General features: G+C 51.8%; 3 protein-coding genes across 4 annotated transcripts in view; 2 read left to right on the forward strand and 1 right to left on the reverse strand.

The window, feature by feature from the left end:
- The first annotated feature begins 839 nt into the window (after positions 1–839).
- Positions 840–11,969, forward strand: LOC114868445 (uncharacterized). Its single transcript, XM_029172039.3, has 10 exons — positions 840–978; positions 1,883–2,047; positions 2,484–2,575; positions 2,744–2,838; positions 2,965–3,181; positions 3,260–3,372; positions 3,482–3,593; positions 4,059–4,260; positions 9,605–9,946; positions 10,180–11,969. The coding sequence occupies exons 2-10, from the start codon at positions 1,935–1,937 to the stop codon at positions 10,313–10,315; spliced, it is 1,422 nt and encodes a 473-aa protein (XP_029027872.1). The 5' UTR covers positions 840–978; positions 1,883–1,934; the 3' UTR covers positions 10,316–11,969.
- An 862-nt stretch (positions 11,970–12,831) lies between these two features.
- LOC114868446 (mRNA decay activator protein ZFP36L1) lies at positions 12,832–14,615 on the reverse strand. Its single transcript, XM_029172040.3, has 2 exons — positions 14,273–14,615; positions 12,832–13,944 (listed from the first exon to the last, which is right to left on the reverse strand). The coding sequence occupies exons 1-2, from the start codon at positions 14,516–14,518 to the stop codon at positions 12,832–12,834; spliced, it is 1,359 nt and encodes a 452-aa protein (XP_029027873.1). The 5' UTR covers positions 14,519–14,615.
- A 5,146-nt stretch (positions 14,616–19,761) lies between these two features.
- LOC114868447 (ras-related protein ORAB-1-like) overlaps positions 19,762–20,285 on the forward strand; it is a 6,205-nt gene continuing 5,681 nt past the window's right edge. For both annotated transcript variants that reach the window (XM_055514103.1, XM_055514104.1), the window contains exon 1: positions 19,762–20,285. This exon is cut by the window's right edge and continues 2,462 nt beyond it. The gene's annotated coding sequence lies outside the window, so the exon portion shown is untranslated.

The raw sequence follows: 20,285 nt of genomic DNA on the forward strand, positions 1-20,285 counted from the left end.
GGACAGAGGGGATAAAAGGCAGAAGCAACTTGAGGATCATGGGCTCTTTGCATCACACCTTCGTGGTGTGTGCACTGATCTCCCAGCTGGTTTTTGGTTTGTTGATGTGCACGATTAACATGTCTAATATTTTTATTTTCCTTTATTTTTATAATAAATCTCACAAAAGACAACTCTGTGACCTGCTTGTTTATGGGAAATTTCCACCACACGGGTCGGAGCTCAAAGGCTCACTGTGCTTCTGGCTGCAGGAGACACGTTGGTCCTCAGCCGCTGAAGGACACTGAAGGCGCTGAGGAAAGCTGTGCAGTGGTTGACTGACAGAGGAAACTGAAACTGTGCTAAATATAATATTCCCTCACAACCTGCCCGACCGGCTGTTCCCTCGGTGCAGGGTCCTAACTGCAGGCTGAGCGGAGCCGAGTCCACGTGTCCAGCTGCTCCTTAATGTCATCACAGTGTTTGTTCAGGTGGGGTTGAGAACACAAAAGATGTCACATTTTGTTCTGTGGCCAGAGATTATTCTGATCTGACTGAATGAGCACAGCTCTGAAACAATAAAAGAACAGTTTGTAATACATGCAGTGTATTAGTGTCCTTGTTTTTGTGTTTTTGTTGTGGAACGCTGCTGTGAGCAGTTATTTCATATCACACTGACGTATGTGAAAGGCGGCTCCATCGGTGGAGTCAGTCGCTGGATGTTTGGATGAAGCCAGTCGGTACCACCAGACTTTCTGGTCTGACCCATCCACACAGACCAGAAAAACTAGTTGCTCAGAACGCATTTAAGCATCCACATTCTCCACGCCCCTCGGTGTGAATTCCATATGGGGCTCAGATGGAGGGTGCGGACACAAACTTCACTCAGGCAAAGTGGTTCTATCATCAGTGGAGCTGAAGTCGCCACCGACGGTCCTGCATGTTTTATTGACTGTGGGTACAAAAGCTGATTTTATCACACGTGTCTGCAGGAGAACAGTAAGTCCCAGCTTTTAAGGAAATGAAACTGTGAAATGTAAAGAATAATATGAGGAATGCCACTTTCGGCCTTTTCCAGTTGAACAGTGTTATTTTATGTGTATGTCTCACATTTAACTGAATAATGTGTGAAACAATTAAACAGAAGGAAACGATCTGTAAACATCAGTTAATCTAAAAGTTTTGTGAATGATATTATGGTTCAAATAATTAAATTCATAATATAATTTTATTCATAATATAATAAATCACTTAGGAAAGTGAAGTAGGCAAAGCTTTGTTCTTTTTGACTGACTGTCTGTAACGACACACACACACAGTTTTTAGTCGAGCGTGGATGCTTCAACAAAGAAACAAAGAAACGATTAAAATCCAAACTTAAGCTTAAGCTTAAACCTGAGCGGCAGCTTGTGGAGTGGTTCACACGAAGCAGCAGCTTCTCTTTGGGTTTCTACCTGTTCAGTTCCTCCTGTTCTTTGGTTGTGTGTTTGATTTCTGTGTTTCCTTTTCTCTCTGTTTTTCTTGGGAGCAACTATTAAGTAGACAAAACAATTTCACTCTGGGATTAATAAAGTTTCTATATATATATTCTATATGATACAAAGATTTTTAAATCTTGACACACCAATCTGAATAATAAGTAAAGTCAAACACTTGCACCAATAAACAGAACATTTGCTGCATATTTCCACATATAGGTTAGTAAACAGGAAAAACCAGACGTTCTGAGCTTGAGGCTGCAGATGTTCAGTCATGTAGGGGAGAGTCTCCTCATGCTGTCTCTGTGATCCACCTATTGCTCTTCTGCTGTTGGAGGGAAGCAGATAAAAAGGAACGCTTCCAATTCTACTGGTCACTCATGCCATTTGCTCAAAGTGACAGAATTCCTCATGTATTTGTTCAGGTCTCAGGTTTGTGTACCCTCCCCATAAAGCAGCTGGACTCAGAACTGGGTGATGGGGCCTCATCTTCAGCAGCCTCCTCAAGTCCAGCCGGTCAAACGGCGCTGGATGCTGGCCAGCTGTGTAGTCACCATCGTCTCCCTCAACCTGCTGCTCTGGACTCTAGGGTGAGGCCGCAGATCCTATCGTAGCATCATGAAGGCGGGTGGTGACTAAAGTCTGCAGAGCACAGGACGGAGAAAAGCCAGATCCCTCCCAGCAGGGTGCAAAAGGTTCAGATGAAGGGAGAAGCGGTGAAGACTGATATTTAATATTCTATGCTCAGCATCAGAAGCAAATGGATCAGGAAGGTCCAACGAGCGTCTTGTTGTTGTTCATTTATAGAAGATAAAATACAAACAGTTCTACTCTAGAAACCTGCAGCTTGAATCGAACTGGTGTTGATGTTATGGTGCAACATAAATCAGCAATTATGCATTGACAGAAAGCATGGGAAAGAGATGGTTCAGTTTTAGACCAGAACCAGAACCAGAACCCTCCTCCTTCATTTCATTCCCTAAATGGTGATGTATAAAACATGTGTATCCTGCTGTGGCTCCACAGGACCCACACAGACGTCGACTTCTGGACCAGGCTTTCAGAAGCTCCGGCTGAAGCCTCACGGTTCCCTCAACGCTGTGGTCCAGGACAAACTGGTAAATGAGGTCACCTGGTTCTTCTGGTCTAAATGTTTTATTGCCCAAACCCTCTGACTGTGTAGAGACAAAGTCTCCTCAGGTGAAGACTCTAGAACCACATGACCTATCGTAAGGAACAAGTGCTGCCGAGATGAACACAGTAAATGTGACCTCTGACCTCTGCAGCTCCTCCACACCAGAAGGTGTCTCTGACTCTGGTCAACGGGACGCACACCCGACTGGTGTCGGCTTATCGCGAGCATCGCAGAGGAAGCACAGAGGTGAGTGTTGGACACAGATGAGCTGCTGCCGCGTGTGATCAGTGGAGCGGCTGATCCTCCTCAGACTCACCTTCAGCCTGACACTGAGCTGTGGTAAAGTCAAAGCGGGGGCTGTCCCCGTGTCAGGTCCGCGTCATCGCCATAGTGCTGAGGAGCGAGGAGCCCGACTACCGCTGCCTCCTGTGCTGCCAGGACCAGCTGCGCATCTCCAGAGGCGCCGCCAACGTCCACTCCAACCACTTCTGGTTCGCCTACGGGACCGCACACATCACGTGTCCTCTGCCTCCGGGCTGCGAGGCCGCGTCTCACGTGGCGCTGGTCTCGTCCTCGGCCTTGTATGAAGGTACTGACGCGCTGGGCCCAGGAAGGTTCTGAGCCAGGACCCGGTGACGGAGCCGTCTGTGCTTGTGTGACCCTGCAGATCTACTGCTGGACTACGTGGAGGTGAAGAACCAGGAGGTGAGGAACCATTCCTTCCCCTTTGATTTCACCGTCTGCATCTCTACAATGTTTGAATTCACCAACGTGCTGCAGGTAAAGTCTCACAGACCCGGTTGGGTCTCATTCCCCACATCAGCTAAAAGCAGTGCAAATAACAGATAAGATCATGTCCTCATCACGTAAATATGATCTGAAATTACAGATGGTGCAGAGTTTGGAAATGCTGCAGCTCCTGGGTGTCGACAGAGTAGTTATCTACAAGAGCAGCTGCAACGCGGACACGCAGCGAGTCCTCGACTACTACGTTCACAAAGGTGCGGCGTTTCACAAATACAGTCGCTGCAGCTGATCTGGTTGTGGGGACTTGTGTCTCATAAAGAAACTGAAAGATCAGTGAGTGACAGGAATGAAACCGGTCACAGCTAAAGACGAGAGGCCTCAAGGTGATTAGAGCAAGACTGAAGGCCGCCTTGGGCCGTGATGGTTGGGAAGGCATTCTGTCAATGGAGGTGTGTGCGTGTCTTTCTGTTTGTGTGTGTGTGTGTGACTTTTTCTGCGTGTGTGTGTGTGCGTGTCTTTCTGTTTGTGTGTCTGTCTTTCTGTTTGTGCGTGTCTTTCTGTTTGTTTGTGTGTGTGTCTTTCTGTGTGTGTGTGTCTTACTGTTTGTGCGTGTCTTTCTGTTTGTGTGTGTGTGTGTCTTACTGTTTGTGTGTGTCTTTCTGTGTGTGTGTGTGTGTGCGTGTCTTTCTGTTTGTGTGTGTCTTCCTGTGTGTGTCTAGGTCTTGTAGAGCTGGTCTCATGGCCTCTGTCCAGACTCATGAACGTTTCTCGGAGCTGGTTGCCTAGTTACAGCCCTGGCGACATCCACTACTTCGGCCAGATCCCTGCTCTCAACGACTGCGTCTACAGATACATGTACCAGTCGAGATACGTGGCGCTGCACGACCTGGACGAGCTCATCCTGCCCCAGACGGTGGACAGGTGCGTTCTCCTACGTTCTGTCTGCGACTGCTGCGTTCTCCTGCGCTCTCCTGCGTTCTGTCTGCGTTTGCTGCGTTCTCCTGCGTTCTGTCTGCGTTCTCCTGCGTTCTGTCTGCGACTGCTGCGTTCTCCTGAGTTCTGTCTGCGTTCTCCTGCGTTCTGTCTGCGACTGCTGCGTTCTTCTGCGCTCTGTCTGCGTTCTCCTGCGTTCTGTCTGTGACTGCTGCGTTCTCCTGCGTTCTGTCTGCGACTGCTGCGTTCTCCTGCGTTCTGTCTGCGACTGCTGCGCTCTCCTGCGTTCTGTCTGCGTCTGCTGCGTTCTCCTGCGTTCTCCTGCGTTCTGTCTGCGACTGCTGCGTTCTCCTGTGTTCTGTCTGCGTTCTCCTGCGTTCTGTCTGCAACTGCTGCGTTCTCCTGCGTTCTGTCTGCGTTCTCCTGCGTTCTGTCTGCGACTGCTGCATTCTCCTGCGCTCTGTCTGCGAATGCAGCGTTCTCCTGCGTTCTCCTGCACTCTCCTGCGTTCTCCTGTGTTCTGCGTCTGCTGCATTCTGTTTGCATCTGCTGCGTTCTCCTGTGCTCTCCTGCACTCTCCTGCGCCCTCCAGCGTTCTCCTGCGTTCTCCTGCACTCTCCTGCGTTCTCCTGCATTCTCCTATGTTCTGCGTCTGCTGCGTTCTGTCTGCGACTGCTGCGCTCTCCTGCGTTCTCCTGCGCTCTGTCTGTGACTGCTGCGCTCTCCTGTGTTCTCCTGCGTTCTCCTGTGCTCTCCTGCATTCTCCTGTGTTCTGGGTCTGCTGTGTTCTCCTGCGTTCTCCTGTGTTCTCCTGCGTTCTGTCTGCGTCTGCTGCATTCTCCTGCGTTCTCCTGCGCTCTCCTGAGCTCTCCTGCGTTCTACTGCGTTCTCCTGCGTTCTGTCTGCGACTGCTGCGTTCTCCTGCTTTCTGTCTGCGTCTGCTGTGTTCTCCTGCGCTCTCCTGCACTCTCCTGCGTTCTCCTGCATTCTCCTGTGTTCTCCGTCTGCTGCGTTCTGTCTGCGCCTGCTGCGTTCTCCTGCGTTCTGTCTGTGACTGCTGCGTTCTCCTGCGTTCTGTCTGTGACTGCTGCGTTCTCCTGCTTTCTGTCTGCGACTGCTGCGCTCTCCTGCATTCTCCTGCACTCTCCTGCGTTCTCCTGTGTTCTGCGTCTGCTGCGTTCTCCTGCGTTCTGTCTGCGACTGCTGCGTTCTCCTGCTTTCTGTCTGCGACTGCTGCGCTCTCCTGCGTTCTCCTGCACTCTCCTGCGTTCTCCTGTGTTCTGCGTCTGCTGCGTTCTGTCTGCGTCTGCTGCGCTCTCCTGCGTTCTGTCTGCGTCTGCTGTGTTCTCCTGCGTTCTCCTGCGTTCTGTCTGTGTCTGCTGTGTTCTCCTGCGTTCTCCTGCGTTCTGTCTGCGTCTGCTGCGTTCTCCTGCGTTCTGTCTGCGTTCTGTCTGCGACTGCTGCGTTCTCCTGCGTTCTGTCTGCGTTCTTCTGCGTTCTGTCTGCGACTGCTGCGTTCTCCTGCGTTCTGTCTGCGACTGCTGCGCTCTCCTGCGTTCTGTCTGCGACTGCTGCGTTCTCCTGCGTTCTGTCTGCGTCTGCTGCGTTCTCCTGCGTTCTGACTGCAACTGCTGCGTTCTCCTGCGTTCTGTCTGCGTTCTCCTGCGTTCTGTCTGCGACTGCTGCGTTCTCCTGTGTTCTGTCTGCGTTCTCCTGTGTTCTGTCTGCGTTCTCCTGCGTTCTGTCTGCGACTGCTGCGTTCTCCTGCTTTCTGTCTGCGACTGCTGCGCACTCCTGCGTTCTCCTGCACTCTCCTGCGTTCTCCTGTGTTCTGCGTCTGCTGCGTTCTGTCTGCGTCTGCTGCGCTCTCCTGCGTTCTGTCTGCGTCTGCTGTGTTCTCCTGCGTTCTCCTGCGTTCTGTCTGTGTCTGCTGTGTTCTCCTGCGTTCTCCTGCGTTCTGTCTGCGTCTGCTGCGTTCTCCTGCGTTCTGTCTGCGTTCTGTCTGCGACTGCTGCGTTCTCCTGCGTTCTGTCTGCGTTCTTCTGCGTTCTGTCTGCGACTGCTGCGTTCTCCTGCGTTCTGTCTGCGACTGCTGCGCTCTCCTGCGTTCTGTCTGCGACTGCTGCGTTCTCCTGCGTTCTGTCTGCGTCTGCTGCGTTCTCCTGCGTTCTGACTGCAACTGCTGCGTTCTCCTGCGTTCTGTCTGCGTTCTCCTGCGTTCTCCTGCGTTCTGTCTGCGACTGCTGCGTTCTCCTGTGTTCTGTCTGCGTTCTCCTGCGTTCTGTCTGCGACTTCTGCGTTCTTCTGCGCTCTGTCTGCGAATGCAGCGTTCTCCTGCGTTCTCCTGCACTCTCCTGCGTTCTCCTGTGTTCTCCTGTGTTCTGCGTCTGCTGCATTCTGTCTGCATCTGCTGCGTTCTCCTGTGCTCTCCTGCACTCTCCTGCGCCCTCCAGCGTTCTCCTGCACTCTCCTGCGTTCTCCTGCATTCTCCTGTGTTCTGCGTCTGCTGCGTTCTGTCTGCGTCTGCTGCGTTCTCCTGCACTCTCCTGCGTTCTCCTGCGTTCTGTCTGTGACTGCTGCGTTCTCCTGCGCTCTGTCTGTGACTGCTGCGCTCTCCTGTGTTCTCCTGCGTTCTCCTGCGTTCTGTCTGCGACTGCTGCGCTCTCCTGCGTTCTCCTGCGTTATGTCTGCGACTGCTGCGTTCTCCTGCTTTCTGTCTGCGACTGCTGTGCTCTCCTGCGTTCTACTGCACTCTCCTGTGTTCTCCTGTGTTCTGCGTCTGCTGCATTCTGTCTGCATCTGCTGTGTTCTCCTGCGTTCTCCTGCGTTCTCCTGCGTTCTGTCTGCGACTGCTGCGTTCTCCTGCTTTCTGTCTGCGACTGCTGTGCTCTCCTGCGTTCTACTGCACTCTCCTGCACTCTCCTGTGTTCTCCTGTGTTCTGCGTCTGCTGCATTCTGTCTGCATCTGCTGTGTTCTCCTGCGTTCTCCTGCGTTCTTCTGCATTCTGTCTGCGACTGCTGCGCTCTCCTGCGTTCTGTCTGCGTCTGCTGTGTTCTCCTGCGTTCTTCTGCGTTCTGTCTGCGACTGCTGCGTTCTCCTGCGTTCTGTCAGCGTTCTCCTGCGTTCTGTCTGTGACTGCTGCGTTCTCCTGCGTTCTGTCTGCGACTGCTGCGTTCTCCTGCGTTCTGTCTGCGACTGCTGCGGTCTCCTGCATTCTGTCTGCGTCTGCTGCGTTCTCCTGCGTTCTCCTGCGTTCTGTCTGCGACTGCTGCGTTCTCCTGTGTTCTGTCTGCGTTCTCCTGCGTTCTGTCTGCAACTGCTGCGTTCTCCTGCATTCTGTCTGCGTTCTCCTGCGTTCTGTCTGCGACTGCTGCGTTCTCCTGCGCTCTGTCTGCGAATGCAGCGTTCTCCTGCGTTCTCCTGCACTCTCCTGCGTTCTCCTGTGTTCTGCGTCTGCTGCATTCTGTTTGCATCTGCTGTGTTCTCCTGTGCTTTCCTGCACTCTCCTGCGCCCTCCAGCGTTCTCCTGCGTTCTCCTGCACTCTCCTGCGTTCTCCTGCATTCTCCTATGTTCTGCGTCTGCTGCGTTCTGTCTGCGACTGCTGCGCTCTCCTGCGTTCTCCTGCGCTCTTTCTGTGACTGCTGCGCTCTCCTGTGTTCTCCTGCATTCTCCTGCATTCTCCTGTGTTCTGGGTCTGCTGTGTTCTCCTGCGTTCTCCTGTGTTCTCCTGCGTTCTGTCTGCGTCTGCTGCATTCTCCTGCGCTCTCCTGCGTTCTACTGCGTTCTCCTGCGTTCTGTCTGCGACTGCTGCGTTCTCCTGCTTTCTGTCTGCGTCTGCTGTGTTCTCCTGCGCTCTCCTGCACTCTCCTGCGTTCTCCTGCATTCTCCTGTGTTCTCCGTCTGCTGCGTTCTGTCTGCGCCTGCTGCGTTCTCCTGCGTTCTGTCTGTGACTGCTGCGCTCTCCTGCGTTCTGTCTGTGACTGCTGCGTTCTCCTGCTTTCTGTCTGCGACTGCTGCGCTCTCCTGCATTCTCCTGCACTCTCCTGCGTTCTCCTGTGTTCTGCGTCTGCTGCGTTCTCCTGCGTTCTGTCTGCGACTGCTGCGTTCTCCTGCTTTCTGTCTGCGACTGCTGCGCTCTCCTGCATTCTCCTGCACTCTCCTGCGTTCTCCTGTGTTCTGCGTCTGCTGCGTTCTGTCTGCGTCTGCTGCGCTCTCCTGCGTTCTGTCTGCGTCTGCTGTGTTCTCTTGCGTTCTCCTGCGTTCTGTCTGTGTCTGCTGTGTTCTCCTGCGTTCTCCTGCGTTCTGTCTGCGTCTGCTGCGTTCTCCTGCGTTCTGTCTGCGTTCTGTCTGCGACTGCTGCGTTCTCCTGCGTTCTGTCTGCGTTCTTCTGCGTTCTGTCTGCGACTGCTGCGTTCTCCTGCGTTCTGTCTGCGACTGCTGCGCTCTCCTGCGTTCTGTCTGCGACTGCTGCGTTCTCCTGCGTTCTGTCTGCGTCTGCTGCGTTCTCCTGCGTTCTGACTGCAACTGCTGCGTTCTCCTGCGTTCTGTCTGCGTTCTCCTGCGTTCTCCTGCGTTCTCCTGCGTTCTGTCTGCGACTGCTGCGTTCTCCTGTGTTCTGTCTGCGTTCTCCTGCGTTCTGTCTGCGACTGCTGCGTTCTTCTGCGCTCTGTCTGCGAATGCAGCGTTCTCCTGCGTTCTCCTGCACTCTCCTGCGTTCTCCTGCATTCTCCTGTGTTCTGCGTCTGCTGCGTTCTGTCTGCGTCCGCTGCGTTCTCCTGCGCTCTCCTGCACTCTCCTGCGTTCTCCTGCGTTCTGTCTGCGACTACTGCGTTCTCCTGCGCTCTGTCTGTGACTGCTGCGCTCTCCTTTGTTCTCCTGCGTTCTCCTGTGCTCTCCTGCATTCTCCTGTGTTCTGTGTCTGCTCTGTTCTCCTGCGTTCTCCTGTGTTCTCCTGCGTTTTGTCTGCGTCTGCTGCATTCTCCTGCGTTCTCCTGCGCTCTCCTGAGCTTTCCTGCGTTCTCCTGCTTTCTGTCTGCGTCTGCTGTGTTCTCCTGCGCTCTCCTGCACTCTCCTGCGTTCTCCTGCATTCTCCTGCGTTCTGTCTGCGACTGCTGCGTTCTCCTGCTTTCTGTCTGCGACTGCTGCGCTCTCCTGCGCTCTCCTGCGTTCTCCTGCACTCTCCTGCGTTCTGTCTGCGACTGCTGCGTTCTCCTGCTTTCTGTCTGCGACTGCTGTGCTCTCCTGCGTTCTACTGCACTCTCCTGCACTCTCCTGCGTTCTCCTGTGTTCTGCGTCTGCTGCGCAGTAACGTCTGTTTGCTCGGCCTCCAGCTGGACGGCGCTGCTGCCTCTGTTAGAGGACGAATACGGAGCAGACAAGTGCTACAGGTTTGAGAACAACGTGTTTCCCAACACTGTGAGGAACCCTCCCCCTTCTCCCCCCGGTTCTCCCCCCGGTTCTCCTGCGCCCGTCGCTAGCTGGCACGGCGTACCTGGCGTGGACATCCTGGCTCACCTGCACCACGAGCCCGTCAACCGTAAACTGCGACACTACGGCGTCAAGTACATCGTGAACCCGCGGGTGGTGGTCGCCCCCACGGTCCACAACCTGCTGTCCTCGCAGAACGGCTGCTCCATGGTCGACAGTGCCGTAGGACGCATGTACCACACCAGGTAGAACCAGACATGTGGACCACGCAGTCTCTGATCCATGTCGGTTCTGTCTCTGTTCCGACCGTCTCTGTTTCATCCGTGGTGGGTTCAGAGTTCTGTCTTAAATCTGTCTCGAGTCCATCTCTGTTCTGTCCTTGTTCTGCCTCTGTTCTGGCTCTGTTTAATCTGGGTTCTGTTTTATATGCGTCTCGGTTCCGTCCCTGTTTCATCCTGGCCTTTCTCCGTCCGTGCAGGTCTCCCAAAACAAAGATTCCTCCGGAGCAGCTGATTTTCGACGGCAGACTGCTGAGCTACAGCAGGCGTCTGGTTCCGGCCGTCACCGCTGTGCTCAGGGAGTGCGGCATCATATCGACCGACGGCTCCAAGTAAACCTGTGCTTCCTGTGGTTCCCTTGACGCTGTGTCTTGTTCTGTGCTTGAGTTTTAAGTCATTTTGTTATTGATGAGGTTCATTTTTCAGTACATTTTATTCATAGCCTTTCTGAGAAAGCTTCAGATGATCAGCTGAGACCCCTTTAAGAGCAAAGTAGTCAAACTGTGGGATTATATTTAAGTAATATTTTTACAACAATCAACTTTAAGCAGCTGTTACAGCATCTGGCTCCACTGACGGACCTGTTTAACAGATTTCTATGTGATCAGGAGTTTCCTTTCATCTCAGGACGTTTGAGCGCTAGCATTTAGCAGCTGATGCTTGTGTCCTGGCCATAGACTTATCATCTACCTGTTTGACAAACGCCAGTTGCTCATGGGCGCGTGTGCAGGAAGGTGAGGCTTCCACCAGGTGGCGCCGTCTGCCGCTCCTGGTGCTCAGTGTTTATTTCAGTAGGAGAGGCCTCTGAGCAGAACAAGATGTGGAAACTAGATGTTGTTGTTTCTGTTGGTTGTGTTCATCACAGACATTGTTAAAACACCTCTATCCTGTGAATAGAAATGGTTATGTTGTTCCAAATAAATCATTTAGAAACGTAGAAACTGATCAGTGTGATGGACAATTAGGGGAAGCAGCTTTTTTACTGTGATGACGATGACACGTATGACTCATCAGTCGTCAGCTGAGCTCTGAGTCTCGACCCAGACTGCCACTGGCTCATAAACACAGTGCTGGAGATCTGTCCCACTGGACGGGTGTCCCTAATAAAGGGGCCAATGGACACACCAGGAGCTGTGGCCCCTCAACCTCGCTCCCAGGCCCCTTCCCCTTGTTTCCCATTGACACACATTAGCATACAGATGTTAGCCTGAAAAGGGAAAGCAGGGCCACACAAAGGGGGGGGGGGGTGCTCACCCAGCCCTTGGCCTTTTTAGGGTCTTACACACAACCGGGTATTGAATGGTAAGTACCTGAGGGGGTCAGGTCCTGCTTCACACTGATATTCATTTAGCACCTAAATGCCATCACACACACACACACACACACACACACACACACACACACACACACACACACACACACACACACACACACACACACACACACACACACACACACACACACACACACACACACACACAGGGGAGGATCCAAACCCCTGCTCCACTTTGTCTGAATAGATGGAATCAGTCACCAGTATCTTGGCATCATTGTGTCCTGGGACGTCTTTGTTCCAGCATCTGTTGCCCAAACACATTTCACTCACTTCAAATTGGTCTGTTCACCCCCCCCCCTCCACACACACACACTGGAGGGCTGAAAAACTCTCTGGAGGGAGAATAAGTTTATCTTTGTTGCTACAGTTACAGTGAGACACAGAAGATCTGATGATGTAAAGGACCTGAAGACAGCAGCATTTGAGATCAGGCCCACGACCAGACTTTAAGGCTCAGTAACTTTAATGTTCATGTAGAAATGAAGGACCTGGACACGTCAGCTTTCCAGTTATTACTGAGACATGGTCAGGTTGAGGCTGAAGTTCCAGTCTGTCCTACAGCTTTAATCTGGACTAGGTCAGACTGGTAAAACATCTCAGGCGTCCTGTTTATGATCACAGAATGAGATGCTGAACTTTCATTTTTTAAAACCTTTATTTGAAAATAAAGATGTAGAAATATATTAAGATAAAAGGCTGGATATCAAACAGAAGCCATGGAATGTAAACAATAAATGCACTTAAATTAGGTAGAACAGAACACTCAATAAACAACGAAATAAATAAGACTTTAATTTAACAAACTGTGAACAGCTCCTGTCTGGCAGGATCAGACGCTGACAACACACTGGCATCGAGGCGACGGCCAACGTCAAAGTGGAGCAAAAAACAGGCACACGAAGGCCGAGTAACAGCAGCAGCTACCGATGGAGGAGAGCAACCGTTTCCTCCGCACCGGCCTCTTACAGCTACCGGATGGAGGGAGGCAGGCAGCAACTGAGCATCCTCCTCTGGTTTTATCCAATGCATGAAACACAATCAAAGCTAACTGCGATAAAAACAGCAAATCATGCATAAAACTATAAATAAGAACACCTAGAAATGTTTGGCAACAGCAGCCACAGCACTGTATCAGAAGAAGCTGGACGGTCACGTCTCAACAGAACTAGCAGCTTGTGGAGGTCACGTCAGCTTTGGGAGCTAGAGAGGCTCAGAGAGATTCACACACAGGAAATCCTCAGTGGAAATAGATGAAACCAAACAAGCAAAGGGCACAGGCGTTCCCACACAGTCCCCTCCAGGGGTTAATGCGTATACAACAGTATACAGCACTCACAACATACAAACAGGAAGTCAACTAGAAGTGGACCAACACTGAGCAGCGCTACAGCTGCTTGGGTGGAAATGCAATATGCACAAGTTATGTGTACGTTTACTAGGCTGCGTTAAGGGAAAACGGGGGTCCGACAGAGCTGAACCCGGTCCCGGTCCCGTCGCCCACAGTAAAACCCGGCTACTACTCGTCTGTGACAGACAAGCGGCTAAAGATGGGCAGCCGTCTGGCCTCGAAGCTGGGTGACTCTGTGCCGCTGGAGGACGAGCTGAGAGAGCAGGAGGAGGTGTAGCCTTCCTCAGACAAGGAGTCGGCCGAGGAGCAGCGCTGGAGCCCGGAGAGGCTGCTCACCGGCGCCGGCAGCTGCGGGGAGAAGTGCAGGTGGGAGCCGGGTCGCTGGGCCGGGACACAGTCAGAAGCAGCGTAGAAGCGCAGGCCTGCGTCAGCCACATGGTCCAAAGGGTAGAGGCAGTGCTTGAGCGGCCCCGGCTCAGGGAACCCGGGGGACAGGACCTCTGGGCTCCCCATGGAGGAGGCCGGGGGGGAGACGGAGGAGGCCCGGCTGAGCAGCAGCGACGAGGCCCCAGGCTTCTCCAGCGGCTGGAAGCTCGGAGAGGAGGAGAAGCCGGCGAAGCTGAGGCTGTGGCGCAGCAGAGGAGGACGCGCCTTCGGCCTCTGAGCACGGACGCACGCGTGCATCTCCTCCGCGTTGTGGATGAAGTGGCACCGGGCCCCGTACGGACAGAAGCCGATGGTGTGGAAGGTGCGGCACGGCTCCGTCTTGTACTTGGGGTGCCTGCTCAGACCCCTCAGCTCGTCCAGGCCGTGGGCGAACTGGCACTTGGCCCCGTACTTGCAGGCGCCGCTCTCCTCGTACGTGCGGCACAGCTCGGTTTTGTACCGTGTGGAGATGTGAGGGGCGGACGGCGCCGGCCCGGCGGGGGAGGAGAGGGAGGCGCTGCTGATGCAGAGGCCGGGGGGAGGGAGCAGCACGGCGGGGGAGCCTTCCGTGCTGTCCGGGCTGCACACGTTGCCCTCGATCATGCTGACGGAGCGGTCCACTCTGAAGGGGATGTGGCTGAGCGAGGAGCGGGGGAGCTCCCGGCTCCACGGCCGGAGGCCCCACGGCCGGAGGCCCCCGGCGGCGGCGGCGGCGGCGGCCTCGGAGCCGCCGCTGTTGAACTTGGAGTTGGGCAGCGTCACGGGGCAGAGGGAATGGCGCCGCCGGAAGCCCAGGACTCTGTGCTGCTGCGAGCCCATCGGCAGCCCGTCGGAGACATCCAGGCCACGGAAAGTCTGTCACACAAGGAAATGCATGAACAGAAGACGTGAGCGCCACTGAGCACTTTAACGATGGAGCGACCAAAAGGCTAAATGTTTAAATAAAAACAAGCTGAATTCAGGGTTGTGTGGAATGAAAAAAAGAATAAACCAGTGCAGATTATAAAGATGGAAAATAATGAATCGAAAGATTATTAACTGAGAATGAACAAAGCTGGGTTTGACACGAGTGAGTGATATGAACAGGAAGTGGAAGGAAAGCAGTTTAAACTTCAGCTTCTCCTGAAACGCTGCTGCCTTTTTAATCCAGAAGGCGTCTGTCGGCTCGGACGCCTGCTCTCACCTTGCTGAACTCCTCATCCACTTCCAGAAAAGGCGTCAGGAAATCCGAGGGCATGTTTGGTCCGTGGCCTCGATCCTGGATACTGGTCTGAGAAGCTTCCTTGCTCTGGAGAGAAGTTCGACGATGAGGCCTGAAGAATCTTCCCTTTGTCCCTCTGAGAGAAACGAGTGGGTGCAGAGGTTCCGGGGAGCGAAGGGAAGACAAAGGTGGTAAAGAGGTCCGCTGGAAGGAAAGTTCCTCGACCATCTGTTGGAATCTGCTTAAATAGCTGGGAAAGCCCCCCTCTGCCCCGGGGGCAGGGCAGTGCTGGGGGCGGGGGTCCCACTGTGGGACCGTGGGCTGGGGGCAGGGTGGCGCACAAGCAAGCTGCTTTTCTCCCCATTCATGGCCGAATCCTTATCGATGCTTTCTCCTCTCGCAGGCTTTGTTTGGCTTCGATTCAGCTGAGGAGATAAAGACAAGAGCTGCAAATACAAACAGCTCCGCTGTGACTAGTTCAGCTAAAGTTGCCTCAACTTTTACAAACACAGAAACAACGTTTCACTCAAAACTTTATTATTCTGAAAGGCAACATCAAGTCCCAGCATAACGATGACGAGGGAAGTAGACTAATGGTTCTGTAAATGATGACGCGTGTGCTACAAAGCTGTTCCAGTCCGACATGTCGATCGACAGCTCGTCCAGTGTCAGTAACAAGGTTAAAAGTGGAGAAAGTTTTCACCTTCACAAAATGAGGTTTTCTACTGGTTTGTTTCATTAATTTTATTTCTATGGAGCCAATAAGAAAAGTGACGGCATCTCCTGGCACTTGACCCTCAGCCCACGTCTTATAGCCAATCACTGAACTGTAACTTAAACACGTATACTCAAATACAATTTAATTGTTATTATTATTATTATTATTTATTTTTTTATTGTTATTATTGTGAGCAAGTGGCCTCTGATCTGCCTTTGATTTGTGGGTTTCAGTCTCGGCCAACTTTACATCTCAAGGCTTCCGGCCTCACTGTCTTCGCCTTACCGTCAGTGATCCACAGCACGTGAAGTTGTGAACATGGCTGACCTTTAACCCGCTGCTTTCTGCCAACAGATGAGAGTAGGCTCCAGTCACTGGCTCCATCGTGGCTGCTTCCACATCCACCACGTGGACCTGGTCTGAGGCCAGCGGAGCTTCGCGCTTGGTCGGCTTTGTCAGGCTCTAATGTCTCTCATGTAAAACACTTTGTGCCGGTTCGGGACCAGTCAGACGTTCTCTACAGGACTGTTTGCTGATCATCTTTTGGTTTAAACGAGACTGCTCATACTGCTTTTCATGCTAAAGAATATTGGACTCCGAATAAGGAGTCTATAGGTTTTCCTGTAGATCGTCCACACTGCCTGTCTCAAAGTGTGTACTTCCAGCTCCCTGGTAGCTAACGGCTAACGGTTAGCTAATGGCGCGCTAACTTTAACGGCCCATCACAACATGGTTGCAGCTGGAGAGTTTGACACTGTAGAGCAGTGATCCCCAACCCCCGTGTTGGGAATCACAGACAATACCCACAGACAATTCGAGGAGTCCTACCTGAAACATGGACTTATTACGACTGGTTGTTCCAAGTCCGCTCTGCATAATGTGCCACGACGAGCCAATCACGCCTTCAAGCTGCTTCATCACTTGGAGATCAAGCATTCTACATTTTAGGCAATGTTACCAGGATGCTGCTAATAAAGCTGCACACACGGTGGATGCACCTTTGGTATGTTCCATTTATAATAATAGTTTTCATGCCGATCGTAACATTTTTTTGTTAAGGTTATATTTGCGCCCCACCATAAAGACTGGTCCATGAAAATATCGTAAAATTAAACTGGTCTGTGGCGCTAAAAAGGTTGGGGACCACTGCTGTAGAAGACCTGAGCTCACGCAGAACCTTGAAAGAGGCCAAAAGCTCTTTACTCTGTGTCGCTGGAGCCCGTTGCTGTCAGTGATAAACACTCTGCTGCAGCTCCACTCTGTCCAGTTGTGTGCGTTGAAATTACTCTTTTGTTATTCTTCTTTTATTCTTTATCTGGACAGGACCAGAGGTGGTTCCGTGTGGCCCGTTTACTGACGACGTAGGCACTAATTCAACTATGACACAGATCATTCTTTGATGTGATTGGTGAAGAAGCAAAATGTAAAATAAGTAGTGAGTGCATGTCACACTCACACAGTGTTTCAACATGAACCAGAGAGTCACACAAAGGTACCAGAATGCCTCAGAAGTGGATTCTGCGTGTGCCGGCACCTCTAAGGATTTGTTGCGCTGGCTTCTACAATGTGAAGGTGACAATAAAGTGGTGTAATTATGATTTTGGAAAGACGAATTTGAGAACAGACTCAAACGCATATGGCTCCAACCGTGGCTGAACAAAAACCAATGGAAGCGCGTGGTGACCCGGCAGGCGCCGGCGCCGGCAGCCTCTCACAGCAGAGTGGCGGTTTGTGATCAGAAGCAGACTGAGAGATTCAACAACAGACGTCCTTATCGCTGACGTGCTGCTCAGCGTTAAATAACTGTAACCCAGTGTGGTTTCCTCCCTGCGGGCGGATGCCGCGCCAGCGTACCGCTTTCGTTCGTTGTTTCCTCCCACTGTGGACTGACATGTGAACGCTCTTCTCTTCCCAGGACGGTCTGTGTTCTTCCTGACCTTGTAGTGACTCAATCTGTTCTTACAGAACCAGCGTAACTGTCTGTGGCTCTGGCTGGTGTCACCATGTCACCACACACACACACACACACACACACACACACACACACACACACACACACACACACACACACACACACACACACACATACAGAAACGAACAATAAAAAGATGCTTTGGTCGTTTTCTGCCTACTATCACAGTCACAGTGGACTTTGGAGTTGGTGGCTGCTTGGGGGTCCTGGAGTTCTTCGAAGGTGAATGGGTTCCGTGGGTTCTGTAGAGATGGCGGGGTTCTGTGGAGGTCCTGTGTTCTTTGAAGGTGAATGGGTTCTGTGGGTTCTGTAGAGGTTGGCGGGGTTCTGCACAGGTCCTGTGTTCTTTGAAGGTGAATGGGTTCTGTGGGTTCTGTAGAGGTTGGCGGGGTTCTGCACAGGTCCTGGTGTTCTTCGAATGTGAATGGGTTCTGTGGGTTCTGTAGAGGTGGCGTTTGGTGAACCCCCCCCCCCCCCCCCCCGTTAGCACCATAACAAATGGCGTCATTTAGAGTTTTATTCTTCAGCGTTAACAGAACCATTAGAACAGATAAAGCCCAGAGAACAGGCTCAGCTCCATCTGCTGCTAAACGGCTGATTTATGGCTCCTTTTCTGAGGTGCCAGGAAATATTTCCAGCCCTGATAGGAACAAAACTGTTTTGGAGAGCTGATTAAAGGGAAAGTTATAGAGATTAATGGTGGCTACAGTTGAGAAAGGAACACGCGGCTGCTGTGAGGGATGAATGTGGCCTCAGGCTGTTGGAGGCTGGGGATAAATCACTGAGACTATTGTGTCAGAACAAGCTGTAGAAGGTATTTACTGTTGTCTTTGGCCTCATTTCATTCATCAAGCAGCAGCTTCTCTTTACTCCCACAAACAAAAACCAGAACATTTGGTTTCCTCCAACATATTATATGGTATAACATATTATTATATTATAAAATGTGCCAGACTCAAGGTCTAGCTGTGATCTGACCACCTGTCCAATCCCCGACTTCCTCTCGCCTCTTCACTTTACTTCAGCAGCTGCTCAGCTTCCTGAAAAAAGGCAGAAACGTGTGTGTGTGTGTATGTGTGTGTGTGTGTGTGTGTGTGTGTGTGTGTGTGTGTGTGTGTGTGTGTCTTTTGACACTTTTTTTCATCAGTGTATAAATAATAAGTGACGCACAAATGGGGCTACAGTCAGCAACATTGTAGCGAGGTGTCTGGTTTAACGATCATCCATTCATTGTATCAGATTTGAAGCTGGTACCAGATCGGTGGCTTTTGGTCAGTAAATAATTTAACGGCCTCAATATTACTTCCTGTTGTGCATAGAACCTGTGCGCAACCAAAGTACATCCTGTCTTCATCACCAGCATTAGTTGGTGGTTTAATGTAGAGAATTCCTATTAGTAGCTGAACACGGTGTCTTCTCCTTCACTTGTGCCTGTTTTAGTGACGCTTTGGTGGTAAACTTCGCTTCACGTCCACTTTTATGACAGACCACTTTCATTTTTTTTTCCGCTCCTGTGCAGAACCTGCAGCATTAACTCCTGCACACGGTCCTGCTCGGCTACTGCGCATTAACGTATTAATATGGAGGCGTGTCAGGACTCTGCTACTCATTCACCTGCACTCAATTCTAAGTACAAAGGAAACATGCGTAGATTCGTTCTTATTAGCAATTGATACATCTGTACTTACACAGTTTTCTGGATTCGAAATTACGCCAAGTTTAGTAGGAAATCTACGCAAGTCTTTGTACATGAGGCCCCTGATCATTAGGAACAGAGGGATGGAGGGGAAATGGGCGTGGTCAAGATCAGGGGCTGTGGCTTGAGACTGAGGGCAAGAGGGAGTGAGAGAGAGTGAGAGCATCCTGACGCTCTCAGAACCTCCAAAGCTATTAGGAAACGGCCTCAGCGTGTGATGCATCAGCGTGTGTTTACAGTGTCTCATCCACACAAATGACGTTCAGCAGCTTCTCCTCGTTACTGGTCGTCCTCTTATCAATGACACAGAAAGAACACACACAAAGCAAAAGAGAAACAGGGTCAACAGAAAAGTGTGTGTGTGTGTGTGTGTGTGTGTGTGTGTGTGTGCGTGTGTGTGTGTGTGTGTGAGTGGGTGGGTGTGTGTGTGGTGTGAGGGTGGGTGTGTGGTGGGTGGGGGGGGGTGGTGTTGTGGTTGGGGTGGTGGTGTGTGTGTGAGTGGTGGTGTGTGGTGTGAGTGTGTGTGAGTGTGTGTGTGTGGTGTGTGTGTGGGGGTTGTGTGTGAGTGAGTGTGTGAGTGTGTGTGTGGTGTGAGTGAGTGAGTGTGTGTGTGTGTGTGTGTGGGTGGGTGGGTGTGAGTGTGAGTGCGTGTGTGTGTGTGTGGTGAGTGCGTGTGTGTGGGTGGTGTGTGGGTGTGTGGGTGTGGTGTGTGTGAGTGTGTGTGGGTGTGAGTGTGTGGTGTGTGTGGGTGTGGTGTGGGTGTGTGTGTGTGGGTGGGTGGGGTGTGTGTTGTGTGAGTGTGTGTGTAGTGTGTGTGTGTGTGTGGTGTGTGTGTGTGTGTGTGGTGTGTGTGTGTGGTGTATTGTGATTTGTGATGCCTTGTTTTTGTGTGAGTGTGTGAGTGTGTGTGTGATGTGTGTTGTGGCGTGGGTGGGTTGTGCTGTGTTGTGTGAGTGTGTGTGTGCGTGTGTGCTGTGTGTGTGGTGTGTGTGTGTGTGTGTTGCGTGGTGTGGTGGTGAGTTGTGTGTGTGTGTGTGTGTGTGAGTGTGTGTGTGTGGGGGGGTGGGTGTTTGTGTGCTTGTGTGTGTTTGTGTGTGTGTGTGTGTGTGTGTGTGTGTGTGTGTGTGTGTGTGTGTGTGTGTGTGTGTGGTTAGCTGCATGGTAATGTCTGAGGGCTAACGAACACAGCTGCCGTCAGTTGGAGCTCTGGATGTGGTTTGCTGTGTGTGTGAACATGGAGACTGCCCACAATCCATCTGGGCTTGTGTTGGTTGCGCCGATGGAGCCCATGTTGTCGTCTCACAACGTTGTCGTAGGGAATCAGAAGCTGACAAACCTGCACCTTGCAACAAATCGCAGCTTCCCTTCCCTGGCACAACCCAGGCTTCACACAAACACAACTTTGTTATGAGAGAGTTGTAGAAACACACACACGCTGAGGTTTGTAACATCGAACGAACAATGTCGACAAAGAGCTGAAAACTCACGCTTCCACTCCATAGCAAAGCAAAGAACCCACTTAGTGCAGCCAGTGAGAACATGATCAGACCTGTTAATAACGAGTCCCTTTAATGACTTCCTGTATGTGAAACCCAGCAGGCATTTCCAT

This window comes from Betta splendens, chromosome 13 (genome assembly GCF_900634795.4).
Source record: "Betta splendens chromosome 13, fBetSpl5.4, whole genome shotgun sequence".
In the NCBI taxonomy this organism is placed as follows: domain Eukaryota; kingdom Metazoa; phylum Chordata; class Actinopteri; order Anabantiformes; family Osphronemidae; genus Betta; species Betta splendens.

What these genes read in the sequence shown, in the direction of transcription:
- LOC114868445 (XM_029172039.3), top strand. Translation starts at nt 1,935, where the DNA reads ATGGGGCCTCATCTTCAGCAGCCTCCTCAAGTCCAGCCGGTCAAACGG. An exon ending in CTGCTGCTCTGGACTCTAGG is followed by an intron (nt 2,048 to 2,483) that starts GTGAGGCCGCAG and finishes GTGGCTCCACAG; the next exon opens with GACCCACACAGACGTCGACT. An exon ending in GTCCTCGGCCTTGTATGAAG is followed by an intron (nt 3,182 to 3,259) that starts GTACTGACGCGC and finishes GTGACCCTGCAG; the next exon opens with ATCTACTGCTGGACTACGTG.
- LOC114868446 (XM_029172040.3), bottom strand. Translation starts at nt 14,518, where the DNA reads ATGGTCGAGGAACTTTCCTTCCAGCGGACCTCTTTACCACCTTTGTCT. An exon ending in TGGATGAGGAGTTCAGCAAG is followed by an intron (nt 13,945 to 14,272) that starts GTGAGAGCAGGC and finishes CTTGTGTGACAG; the next exon opens with ACTTTCCGTGGCCTGGATGT.